This window comes from Asterias rubens, chromosome 8 (assembly GCF_902459465.1).
Source record: "Asterias rubens chromosome 8, eAstRub1.3, whole genome shotgun sequence".
NCBI lineage: Eukaryota > Metazoa > Echinodermata > Asteroidea > Forcipulatida > Asteriidae > Asterias > Asterias rubens.
In genome coordinates this window covers 15,167,741-15,181,191 of record NC_047069.1, presented here as the reverse complement: position 1 = coordinate 15,181,191, position 13,451 = coordinate 15,167,741, and the positions used below count along the sequence as shown (strand labels likewise).

At 39.1% G+C, this 13,451-nt stretch overlaps 1 protein-coding gene across 1 annotated transcript in view; it reads right to left on the bottom strand.

The window, feature by feature from the left end:
* The window catches only part of LOC117294009 (neurobeachin-like), a 115,597-nt gene that overhangs the window by 36,538 nt on the left and 65,608 nt on the right, over positions 1-13,451 (bottom strand). The window contains exons 15-25 of the mRNA XM_033776524.1: positions 11,999-12,141; positions 10,239-10,336; positions 8,773-8,865; positions 8,464-8,572; positions 7,894-7,975; positions 7,205-7,328; positions 5,865-6,057; positions 4,470-4,681; positions 3,812-4,019; positions 3,123-3,457; positions 1,759-1,912 (exon numbers count right to left, since the gene is read on the bottom strand). Of these exons, the coding sequence (XP_033632415.1) occupies positions 1,759-1,912; positions 3,123-3,457; positions 3,812-4,019; positions 4,470-4,681; positions 5,865-6,057; positions 7,205-7,328; positions 7,894-7,975; positions 8,464-8,572; positions 8,773-8,865; positions 10,239-10,336; positions 11,999-12,141 (1,751 nt within the window). The remainder of the gene's footprint in view (positions 1-1,758; positions 1,913-3,122; positions 3,458-3,811; positions 4,020-4,469; positions 4,682-5,864; positions 6,058-7,204; positions 7,329-7,893; positions 7,976-8,463; positions 8,573-8,772; positions 8,866-10,238; positions 10,337-11,998; positions 12,142-13,451) is intronic.

The following is a 13,451-nucleotide window of genomic DNA, read 5'->3' as shown; positions in this document are numbered from 1 at the left end:
TCAATGCGCTTTACATTAGTCCCCTGGTCAATGGGCCAATAACATCCATGTAATCTTTCTCAGCTACCAATAGGGAGTAAACAGCCTGAGCTGCCGTGGCGCTCAGAAGGCTTTATCATTCACAATTTCAACCTCTACCCTCGCTGGTACCCATTTATACCCCTGGGTGAAGAGAAGCAATTAAAGTAAAGTATCTTGCTCAAGGACACAAGTGTCACGACCGGGGTTCGAACCCACACTCCGGTGACTTGGCATCAGAATTTGAATTCGATGCTCTTAACCACTCGGCCGTGACACTCTACAACCTCATTGTCTCTATCAGGCTCATTCCAACATGCTCTTCTCCTAATTGTGAGCTAGATTTGAACAATGTCTGGTACAATGGCTTGCTAAGACAAAAGTTACCCCTTGAATTTGAATAACAATTTTTCTAATGGCCTGGCGTTGATTTTGAATTCCTCAGACTATAGAGACATCGATATGGCACATGATTCGGGGCAAGCAACTGCAAAGCTTGCCCCTTGTTGTGAAGCCAAGGTCTCTCAGTAAAGAGAACTTATTCACTGTACTAGCCAAGAACCCAATGGAAAGAAGACAAGGAAGGAAGTTTCAGTTTGTGGGAGAGAACCCCAGAGAATAATTTGAGGGGAAACCATCGCAGTCAGGTAGGGACTTAAAACCACATCCACAAGGTGCCTAGAGGTGGATGGTGACAAAAGATACCACTACATCGACCCAACCACCCAACCAAGTTGACATAGAAACTGTCTCTACAGCCTGAGGAATCAAAATTTTAAGCAGTAAATTCTGCCAAATCAAGTCATTATACCAAACATTTGTTGAGTCTAACAAATGTCTTCTTGCATTCACACTATGATTACCCATGCAAGACTTACATGCCACCAACGATAGTACAGAGGATTGGCAATTAGAAGATGACCCTTGGAATGTCAAATGAATAAATAAACATCAATGAAATTAAACACAAAATAAGTAAATACCCAAATGTAACTTTTTGATTGTAAGTCAATCAGGAATATGCAGAGCTTATAACATTTGCAGCTTGCAATCAGGGAGATTTTGTACAATAATCAGGGAGATATTTAGAGTTACATTCAACATAATGTGGAAGAAGTTTCCATAACCAGGGAGATTTTGTCTAACAATTAGGGAGATATTTAGAGTTACATTCATCAAAATAGGAAAGAAGTTTCCATAACCAGGGAGATTTTGTCTAACAATTAGGGAGATATTTAGATTTACATTCAACAAAATAGGGAATAAGTTTCCATCATCAGGGAGATTTTCAAATTTTGTTTAGCAGAACATGGAAAGATTGGTCTATTTTCAGGGAATTGTCAGGGCAGCTGTGCAAATAAAACACTGATCATGTGTGCCAAACAAATTTTATATTTCGCTACACACTCAAGAAGAAGAGAACTTGTGTTTATTCCCCGAGTTTTGCTCTGTCTTTTCAGATGCCTGTTATCCCATAAATGTCTTCAACACATCTGAAGACAAACAGCTTCTGTTTGAAACGTCAAGACCACAACAAATCTTTTTAGAGCCACCATTGCTCTCAATAGAGATTTGAAAGGATATACGCAGAAGTTTACTCATTATAATTCATTCTTACGTCTGAACAAGCTCAAGTGGGCTACAGAACTATTTGGTTTTTTTCATACTGATCAATTGAAATTTAATTAGATAGACTTTCTAAATCTCTACATTTTATGATGATATATTAAAAAATCTTACACTTCTTGATGTTGCAGAGGAGAGCATTGGGAGTATACCTCCTGATGAATAGATGAGGTTATCCATGATCTGAGACACCATCTGAGTCACATTCTGAACAAAGATGGTATTCTCTGCGGCATTCACATAGTCGATAACAGTTCTTGTGTTATTGCTGAAGATAAACAAAACAAAAACGGTACATGTAGATGGGTTTTGAGGTATTGCGTGGTGGGGTATCAACGTATAAAGATAACCACAAAAAAAAACAATATAAAAAACAGTATGACTACTTGCGACAGACTACACAATGTATTAATAGATGTTTTACATCAGGGAAAAATGTAGTGGGTTCAAATCCCATCCGATTGATTTGCCTGAAGAACTCGGGTACAGTGCTTTTTGTTTCACTTTCGGCACAGAAAAAAAAAAAATAATTCACAGATTTACAATACTTACATGGTTTACAGTAGGTAATGGTGAAAGACTTCTCTTGAAATATTATTCCATGAAATGCTTTACTTTTTGAGAAAACGTTAACACAATTATCAATTCTCGATAGCGAGAATTATGGATTTACTGTAAACACATGTCATGACACGGCGAAACGTGCGGAAACAATGGTGGGTTTTCCCATTATTTTCTCCCGACTCCGACAACCCATTGAGCCTAAATTTCCACAGGTTTGTTATTTTATATATAAGTTGTGATACAGGAAGTGTGGGCCTTGGACAGTACTGTTTACCGAAAGTGTCCAATGGCTTTCAAATAAACGTTGGTGTAAGGGTAAAAAAAAAAATTATAAAATGTATTACTCCATGATTTCAATCTTGAAAATCTAATTCAAAGGTGCTGGGATGGTCTAGCGTATGCACTGCGCACTGGACCATTCAAAAAGAGAAGGGGTCCGCCCCGGTGTTCTTGGTTTGATCGGCTGCATAAAGTGCCAAATCACCTTGTAAAACCATTGAGCTAAAAGAAATAGGTCTCATGCTTCAAAATGTAGCTCCACATACCTTGCATGAAAAAAATACTAAGCGCTTTGATGTGCCCCTTGGGGTGTGATAAAGCGCTTTATACATGTAAGAGTCCAATCGATCTGCCGGCTCCAAGTCTTTTTCTCTGGCTGGGCCGAAGGAATGGAACAAATTACCCAAACTCATCAGGGAGTCATCTTCTACTGCCATTTTCAAAACAAAACTCAAAACCCTACTTCTTCAATCAGCCTCGTCATTAATCCTTCGTTGTTCTGTTTTTTCTCTCTTTTCTCGCTTTGTTCTTGTTTCATTTATTGTTCAGCACTTTGATCTGTGTTAAAGGCACTATATAAATACCTATATTGTTAATATTAATATTATTATGAATCACATTCAGTTTGCTCTCACCTGCGCCAAACTTGTATATCAGTCTCGATGGCAAACAGTAGATCGGACATCATCCTCTGATGCATACTAGACCAGGAGTATTCAGGAATACGATAAGGTGCTTGGTGAGGACCGGGACTGAAGAATCTAGAACTCTGTCTGCCCAGGGATGCCTGGTCATCGTCTTGCGGCTTGTTCTTTGGTGGTAGCCACTGGCTCCTGCCACTGCCAGGTACGTGAGTTGCCCCCTGGGCTGTCGGGAGTTGATTGGCAGCGAGGGGGTTGGGGTGGGAGGCTGTGGAGCTAGTCGCTGTGGAGTCGGAGCTTGCAATACTGGCTGTTTGGTCAGATATTTCCTTGAGATTTAAATCAAAAATAACTGAATGAATTTAAGAACGAAGAATCCATAACAGAGCTTAATATTTAATATAATTAAATTTGCATCAAGATTAAAGGCACTGGATAAAATTTGTGATGGCCCTACAATCAACTAGACAGCTGCTCATGGTGTATAAAGACATGGTGCCTAGTGGTATCCTTCCTCGCCTCCCACCTCTAGGACCCTGGTTCGAATCACGGCAGGGTGGGGCACTTAATGGATTGGGTTTTCAGTCCCTTCCTGATGGAGTGGGTTTGCCTTTTTGAGAGTTTATGCCTTCACAACCAGAGCAAATGAAACAAAAACTGAAATGAAAAGAAATTACACCTACCTTGCTAGACTCTTCTTCTGGGGATTTGTCATTGCCACTTGTTGCCGCTGCCTCCTGAGGTGTCTCGTCGCTACCTTCATCCCTCTCTGATTCTTGCCCCAAGAGGGCACTCTTGCCATCCACTATCTTGATGACATCATTAATCACACTGTCAAGCGTTTCACTGATGAAATGCTCGTCTGTGTCTTCTGAATTGGCTTCTGGTTTACTGGAAGTAAGATAAAATACTCAATTTTACTACTATAATCAGGGCTCCGAATTTACTGGACCGCTGTCCTGGGGCCAGTTATTTCATGTTCACTTCGTCTTCAAGAGAAAGCTGGACTCTGTTACTGTATGCTGCATAAGTAGGTTGTGTTTATGTATTTTTTATTTGACAGCATTCTTACATTGTACATGTAGGTGATCCACCACAGAATGCTTTGTCCTCTCTGATGACACCCCCATTCATATCTTTGTCTCCTGTTTATCAATCAAATTTTGGTACATGCGGAGCTGAGATAGTTTAAGGAATGATTTAAGGCCCATTATCAATTGAAATTATTTGTTGTATGAATAGAAAAAAAAAAAGAAAAAAAAACAAGGTTTAGCTGACATGTTGACTAAGCTAAGCTAATTTTCATTCTCCATCTACATAGCGATCGTCCTGCCTTCTCACCTTTCGCCTTTAACCCCCTCAGCTGTCTGACCCTCAGCGTATCCCCCCGTCATGGCTGCCAGTGGACTGATGGAATCTTCATGGAAGACACCATCCTCCAACTGAGCAGCATTAATGGATGCTGAGATACTCGCAGCTCCATCGCCGCTTTGGGAGTTCTGGTAATGGTTGTAGGCTTTCAGAAGCTCCTGCTTGTGATCTTCAAAAGATACCTGAAATAGGTAATTTTAAAGTACATGATTAAAGGTAGGGTCTGACTTTGGTGCTTTTATTTTTTTATTTTTGTTAAAGAGAGATCGCCTAAAATCAGCAGGCCGGATGCCACTTCAAGGTGAGAGCTATACTTAACTGCTTTGGGCTGTCAACCCGAATCAACTCACTGCCACCAGGGGAATGTTGCCACCTACTTCCCTGGGGCTGAAACAGGGTTAAGGCCCGGTCACACAGGCCCCGATAACGGGGACGAAAACGAGAACGATTAAAATGCACGCCCTCGATTGGTTGAATAAGCTTGGGCGTATTCTGCGTGGAGCAATTAAACCAATAGACTGCGTTCTCTTTGCGTCGTTATCGTTATCGTTTGTGTTATCGCTGCAGTGTGACTCGGCCTTTATCCCCTTATTTAACTGTAAAGATGTAGGCATGGTAATCATCCACCAGGAGCCTGGCTGGTAGAGCAAAATGCACTACCTCCACAACTTTTACCGAATCAGTTATGGTTAAGTGCCCTGCTCAAGTGCACAAGTGTCATGACCGGGATTCTAATCCACACTCAACACCAGAGCTTGGGTCCAGTGAACTAGATCATAACTACAAAAAATTTCTTGCGTACCTTCAAGTGGATAATCAAAAGTGTGTCCACCCAGCTAAAACTGAAACTTGCTTTCCTTTACTTTTCTTCATTGGGTTCTTGGCTAGTACAGTGCTTAAAGACACTAGACACTATTGGTAATTGTCAAAGATCAGTCTTCTCACTTGCTGTATCTCAACATTTGCATAAAATAACAAACCTGTGAAAATTTGAGCTCAATCGGTCATTGAAGTTGCGAGATAATAATGAAAGAAAAAACACCCTTGTCACACGAAGTTGTGTGCTTTCAGCTGATTGATTTCGAGACCTCAAATTCTAAATCTGAGGTCTCAAAATCAAATTCGTGGAAAAATACTTCTATCTCGAAAACCACGTTACTTCAGACGGAGCCGTTTCTCACAATGTTTTATACTATCAACAGCTCCCCATTACTCGTTACCAAGTAAGGGTTTATGCTAATGATTATTTTGAGTAATTACCAAGAGTGTCCACTGCCTTTAAGTTTGCTTTTCTGGGAGTCATTAGCTTCACAACCACATTCAATAAATGAAAAGAGACACAACTACAAGAATCATCTTGCGTACCTTTGAGTGAATAATGGACAGAGTGTCGACCCACACTCTCCAGCCTCCCCATTCGTACTTCATGGCGTGATGGAGGAGCATGCGAAGGAGTGAGTAGACCATGTCCGTTATCTTCTTCTCTTCCTCATTGTTGGGGTAAATGTAGGCAAGGCCGATCATCCAGTCCTGCCAAACGGAACACTGCAACAGAATTCTGTAGAAAAGAAAAAACAACGCTATATTAAAAGAACATCACAGAATTGGTTTTGCTATTACAAAACAGTTGCTGGCAGTGTTAACACTTTATGTAATCGATCATATACATAAACTGACATCTGGGTCACGAGAGAACAGTGAAAAAAATTAGTACAAATTTTCATTGCACTGATGCCAAAACAAAAATAAATAAAACGCTCACTTAGTGATAAACTCCAAAAGCGAAATTAGATTATTTATTTCTCATCAAATATGACATTTCGGACAGAAACATTTCAAGGGATGTTTTCTACTATCATCATCATCATCATTAGACCATGTAAGTTTAATGTAAATCTGTGATCTTCACGATTTTTGTTTTTAACAATTCTGTAACATTCCTTTAACTCCACCAGTGCCAAGGAAGTACATGTTCGATCTAATGTAAGGAATTGGGTAATGTGCGATTACCGTTCATGTACAACAACAGTGGCCTATGACCAGAGGAGAGTCACTGCTGACAAAAAATGTCTGAAATAGGATCCACATTTTAGAAAGGTATGTTGAAATGTTGGCATATATCCACCTTTTAGCTTTTAGTAGCCCCTGGGTTTAGGTTTCACATAGCTTTTGTGAAAAGTGGAATCAGCCCAAAAGAAGTAGATCAAAGAGCAGGATTTATTTACTCGTTGAAAAACCAACAGCTGATTTTCCTCACCAGACTAGTTTTAAAAAGTCTGAATTCAGATAAAATTCTGAAGCTTCTTATCCCTGTATAACATTTAAAGACAGTGGACACTATTGGTAATTGGTGTATCTCAACGTATGCATAAAATATCAAACCTGTGAAAATTTGAGCTAAATTGGTCGTTGAAGTTGCGAGATAATAATGAAAGAAAAAACACCCTTGTCACACGAAGTTGTGTGCTTTCAGATGCTGATTTTGAGACCTCAAATTCTAAAACTGAGGTCTCAAAATCAAATTCGTGAATAAAAACTACATTACTTCAGAGGGAGCCATTTCTCACAATGTTTTAAACTACAAGGTTTTGTGCTAATAATTATTTTGAGTAATTACCAATAGTGTCCACTGCCTTTAGAAAACAAACCATGAACCATGAAACACAGAGGTGAAATTCTGAGAAATGACGATAATTTCTACTGACCTCCTGTTTTCCCTGCTTTGGTTGAAGAGTAGAATCATATCAGATAGGAAGTGTTTCTTGACCTCTAGTGTTGCCTCACTAGGTACAGACTGACGCAACAGACGAGCAGTCACATGAAATATACCTGAGAATAACAAAAACAAGAAGGGAGATGCGTTCAGAATGGCTTGCAACTTGGATTAGTCTCTTTTGTTGGCAAGATCACAGAGGAAGGAATGCACTCCATCGAATGCCTTTTGCATGAACATCTTCTTAAACAGATCAGCAGAGTGTTTCCTGAGTACCATATATCTTTGTTTTCTAGCAACGCTGAGCTAAGTGAACCATTTGATTGGCCCATCAGAGTTCTTTTTCAGCTTTCAGTCGGAATCAATTTTTTTTTCTGTTCATTAACGTTGCCTCAGATCGTTCCAGTTGGTCTTTGAAAAGCGTTTAAAACCATTTGTTATGAAATGCATTTGGTTAGATAGATAATTTAAAAGTAGAATACGTGATCCACACAAACATGCCTCAAAATTGCAGTCGGCCATTTTAAGGAGTCAACATTTTTCACATATGCTTCTCATATACAAAATAATTTTTTTAAATAAAGAAGTCACAGCCGCCTCACCAGTTTACCCCTACTTGACTGGAAGCAAATATAGACAAAAACAAAGGAAAAAATAATTGAGAAATGAAAATAATCTCACCGGGATTCAGTACTCTGTAGGTCTTGTCTGGTTTGATGTGGCTGCCTGTAGCTACCTGTAAGCTGACTCGCTCTGTTAACAACTACAGTCGGATCATAACAAGTAAAAGATAAATCAATTCAGATATCAAATATCAAACCACAATGGAAACTGACTGCATAAATTAGAAATATTTTGGGGTTTAACTCCAAATCATCGCAAAGAAATTTGACAACTGGTATGAGCTCTAGGAAAAAAGGAAAGAAATCAAAGATTAACAAAAATATAAAGAGAATAGCACCTTGGAGTTGGAATAAAAAAAACCAAGAGAATGCTAGAAGTGGGGGAAAACATAATGTTGGCTCATGACTTTAAGAATCATTAGTGCATTTTGTATGGATTTCATAACATTACTTTTGCACATTTTGGAGCTCGTAGTAAATTGTGTCAATTGATCCAGAGTGGTGTTCAAAGTAGCTGTTTAGCAAAAAGAAGTATTCATTGTCTGAGGAAAACATTTAAAGTGATGATAATAGTGTGAAGCGCTGTTGACTGAAATGCAAGAAACTTATCAGGGTAAAATAAATGTACCTCAAATAAGCAGTTGTACATGACCATGGATAGGGAGTTTGAAGTCAATAGCAGTCGTTCACCAAGTAGAGAATACAGATTGTGAGCATACATCAAATCCAACTTCCTCCTGCAAAATCAAAAACAAAAGGTTCCGAAAAGTTCAGACACAACAATAACACCACAGAGGCACAGTCAAATTTTGTAACTTCAGTTGTGAAGTTGTTAAAATCTACAAGTCTTTCTCAAATATTGACAAAGAATAACCAAATGTCTCACAAGGGGCAAAAATCGATCAAGAGTTTTTATTTCTTTTTTTATTAGACTTACTTGTGTGGAAGGCGGCTCAAGAAGAGTGCCAGAACTTTGATTGCCATGGCTCGTACTATTTCATCATAGGACGCAAGCAGTTTGTAGATCACTCTGTGCAAGCGAAAAACACAACAAAAAAGTCAGTCAAACAATAATAAATTTAGTGCTTAAAGGATTTGGGTACTTTTTCAAAATGTCCATAGATTTACATTAAACTTACAGGGTTTGAAGATAATGATAGTGGAAAGCTTCCCTTCAAATATTACTTACTGAGGTGCTGTAGTTTTTGAGAAATGAGTAAAACAATGTAATGAAAATACGTTTGTAAATGCTTAAAATAATTTTGGTCTCATGAGACCAAAATTATTTTCATGACATTGTTTTACTCATTTCCCAAAAACTACAGCACCTCAGCACGTAATATTTTCAGGGAAGCTTTCTACTATCATTATCTTCAAACTGTGTAAGTTGAGTGTAAATCTGTGGACATTGTGTTTTTTTGTCCTACAAAAAGTATATACACCCTCTAATAATGATAGTTAATAACTAGTTCTTATACAGAGCATTTTACAATAAAAAAATCAATGTGCTATACATTAATATTAATAACAATAATAATTGTGGCTTCTTATATAGCGCACGTGTCCGTCACCCAGTGACGCTCCTAGCGCTGTAACATACAGTATTCCCTGCTGGATGTGGTACTATGTTTGAATTATGAGACCTAATTCTGATAGCACCATGTAATGCTTTACAAGGTGCTGTGGGCGCAATTTGCTGCCGATCGGACCAGGAACACCGGGGCGAACCCCTTCTCTTTTCGATAAGTGCACAGGGTTCTTTTACATGCGTAACATAACACATACGACCAACGGCTTAACGTCCCATCCGAAGAACGAAGCAATGGTTAACTGCTTGCTTAAGGACAAAAGTGTCATGGCTGGGGATTGAAAGTGCCCTGGTCAGTGGGCCATTAACATTACATTACTTAAATCTTTCTCAGCTCCCTGGGAGTATACAACCTGGGCAACTGTAGCGCTACAAAGTCTTTTTCATACACAATATCAACCTCTACCCTCGCAGGTACCCATCCATACCCCTGGGCAATGAGAAACATTTATAAGCATCTTGCTCAAAGACACACCTATCGTGACTGGGATTCTAACCCACACCCTGATGACACTATTGGTAATTACTCAAAATTTGATTTCGAGACCTCAGATTTAGAACTTGAGGCCTCGAAATCCAGCACCTGAAAGCACACAACTTCGTGTGACAAGGGTATTTTTTTCTTTCATTATTATCTCGCAACTTCGACGACCAATTGAGCTCAAATTTTCACAGGTTTGTTATTTTATGCATATGTTGAGATACACCAAGTGAGAAGACTGGTCTTTGACAATTACCAATATTGTCCACTGCCTTTAAACACAAGAACTTAAGACTGGTGCACTAGACCACTCAGCCATAAAACGCTATATTACCTAATGCCATTTTTCCTGTCGAAAGCAACAGCCATTCCATTTGAGTTTTCTGCCAGGAGCGACAGTAAGAGCTGCAGTACATCCTTCAGATTGATGTCCTAAGAGAGATAAGATAAGTAATAATGACACAGTTATATGACGCTACCTTGATTACTTTCAATCAGTAACTGGGAACTAGAAAGCTAATAGGAGACTTTGAACGCTAGGTGGCAGCAGACTTACCAGGTTAATGTTCATTGTTTACGTAGTTCTGAGCATGCGCACATTACCGAGAACAATGGCTTTTACCTGGTAAGTCTGCTGCTACCAAGCGTCCCAAAAGTCCCCTATTACACTCTATCATTGGTTGAACATCGCAGAGGAATATGACACAGTTATATGACGCTACCTTAATTACTTTCAATCAGTAACTGGGAACTAGAAAGCCGATTACACTCTATCCTTGGTTGAACATCGCAGAGGAATATGACAGTTATATGACGCTACCTTAATTACTTTAATCTGTAACTGGGAACTAGAAAGCTAATAGGAGACTTTGAATGCTAGGTGGCAGCAGACTTACCAGGTTAATGTTCATTGTTTACGTAGTTCTGAGCATGCGCACATTACCGAGAGGAATATGACACAGTTATATGACGCTACCTTAATTACTTTCAATCAGTAACTGGGAACTAGAAAGCCGATTACACTCTATCCTTGGTTGAACATCGCAGAGGAATATGACACAGTTATATGACGCTACCTTGATTACTTTCAATCAGTAACTAGGAACTAGAAAGCTAATAGGAGACTTTGAACGCTAGGTGGCAGCAGACTTACCAGGTTAATGTTCATTGTTTACGTAGTTCTGAGCATGCGCACATTACCGAGAACAATGGCTTTTACCTGGTAAGTCTGCTGCTACCAAGCGTCCCAAAAGTCCCCTATTACACTCTATCATTGGTTGAACATCGCAGAGGAATATGACACAGTTATATGACGCTACCTTAATTACTTTCAATCAGTAACTGGGAACTAGAAAGCCGATTACACTCTATCCTTGGTTGAACATAGCAGAGGAATATGACACAGTTATATGACGCTACCTTAATTACTTTCAATCAGTAACTGGGAACTAGAAACCTAATTACACTCTATCCTTGACTGACCTGCATGTACACAGGGTGTATGCTCTAAAAGTACTTTCAGGACTTGATAATCAAACAAATTCAGATTTTTCCAAGGGCAAACAAAATGCGGAAAAGGAAGAATATCATGCCTGTGTAGTATACAGGATTGGTATTGATAAAATACATCATTGTTTGATTTTAGTCTGTAAGCTTTGTACTGATTATGAAGTTCATACTAGAACCATGTTTTTCTGTGAAATATTTCCCTCCTAAATGAAGTCTCAGGCCGTATCCGAATTGGCGGCTATGGCTACGGCTGGATCGCCGCGTCGTCATGCATTGAAGTATAGGACGCCCTTAGCAAAACCCCAGGCAACGGTCGTAGCCGCAGCCATAGCCACTAATTTGGAAACAGCCTCACTTTCGAAACAAAATCTGAAAACCTAGACCAATCAATGACCTCTGGTTGAACGTGCCTGCACTCCACCAACAGAGCTATCTATCCCTACTGTTGGTGGTCTCCCTATTTTGTCCATAACTTTGTTCAGGGTGCCAGTCAGAAGCCATACAATTTTAAATAAGGTCAAACACATTGTGGGGTCAAATTATCAAAGGATCATCAAAGTAGCAATTGTTTTTAGCCACACCCACCTCATGAATAGTCATAAGATAGTTCAAGATAATCTGTAGCTCCTCATCATTTGCTGAGCGTTCCTTTAGAATCAGTTGCTTAGTGATGCGTAGGATTAGAGCTCTCAGTGAAAGAAGATCTTCTGCACTTGGTCGAGGTCCGTCTGTAACCAAAGAATTAAACAAATCAAACCAAGGATATTTTTTTCGTTCGGTTAGCTTCCTCGGGTTGAACTAGGTTTGACACCAATGCGCTTGAGTAGCTTTGACGTTATTATCGTGGTGGCTGACCAGGGTCAGACTCCAGTAACCCACTCATTGACAACCACTTGAAACATCTACCATCCCTATTTGACACTGATCAACAAATGACATGAACAGAATCACTGCAAGTGATTAAACAAATGTTTTTACGGAAAGATGCACGTGACAACCCCTCGATCGATGAACAGGCATTGTCCTACAAGTATCGATGGATTAAAGTAAAGTAAAGTAAAGAGAAGGCTCATTTGGGTCTGACCACGGTGCATGGTATAACAAAGAGAGACTTCCTAAATGGCCGACGTTTGACACCCATTTTCACCCTACAACAACAACTTTGTGTACACTCAGTCACTTTTTATTGGAAAGCTATGTGCTTTTGTATCAGCATGAGCTTGTACAAGATTTTAAGATTGCAGTTTTACCACGAGAATACCAAAATGACATCTCCAATTATTCTACACAGTGTTTTCAGATGTAACGCACATAATAAAGGTAGTTTCGGTCGGCTGTCCCAGAAGGCATTGAATGAGCATTCAAATAGCTCTTGTCGATGGCTCACCCGTATCGGATGAGCACAACAGGGACAACCCAAGCAATCTAATCAAACGTACCCTTAGTCTCTTTACATACCTCAATCTATATCCTATTTCCCATTTATTTACTGTAGTTCCCCCATCCGGCACTTGAATGGTAAAGCAATTACAGGCTTCAGGCTTGAAAAGTCACAGAGATATTCTATGCATTTTCACAGATCCTTAAAGGAACATTACAGAATTGGTAAGAAAAAAAAAACGTCAAAGATCACAGATTTACATAAAACTTACACGGTCTAATGATGATGATAGTAGAAAACATCCCCTGAAACATTTCTGTCTGAAATGTCATATTTGATAAGAAACAAATAAAACTAATTTCCCGTTTGGAGTTCATTGCTCAGTGAGCTGTTTTATTCATTTTTTTTATTTTTTAATTGATGTCATGCAAAATGTGTAATTGGTTTTTCACTATTTTCTCAAACTTCTACAGGTTTGTCAGTTAATGTATTCATATGGTGGATTACATAAAGTGCTTACACTACCAGCAACTGTCTTGTTAGCAAAAAAAAAAAACAATTCTGTAATGTTTGTTTTTTTAATATGATATCATATAACACCCATGTAGATCCTTGTCATTTGACAATCAGACGTGAGTAGGAAGAATACGAATCCAC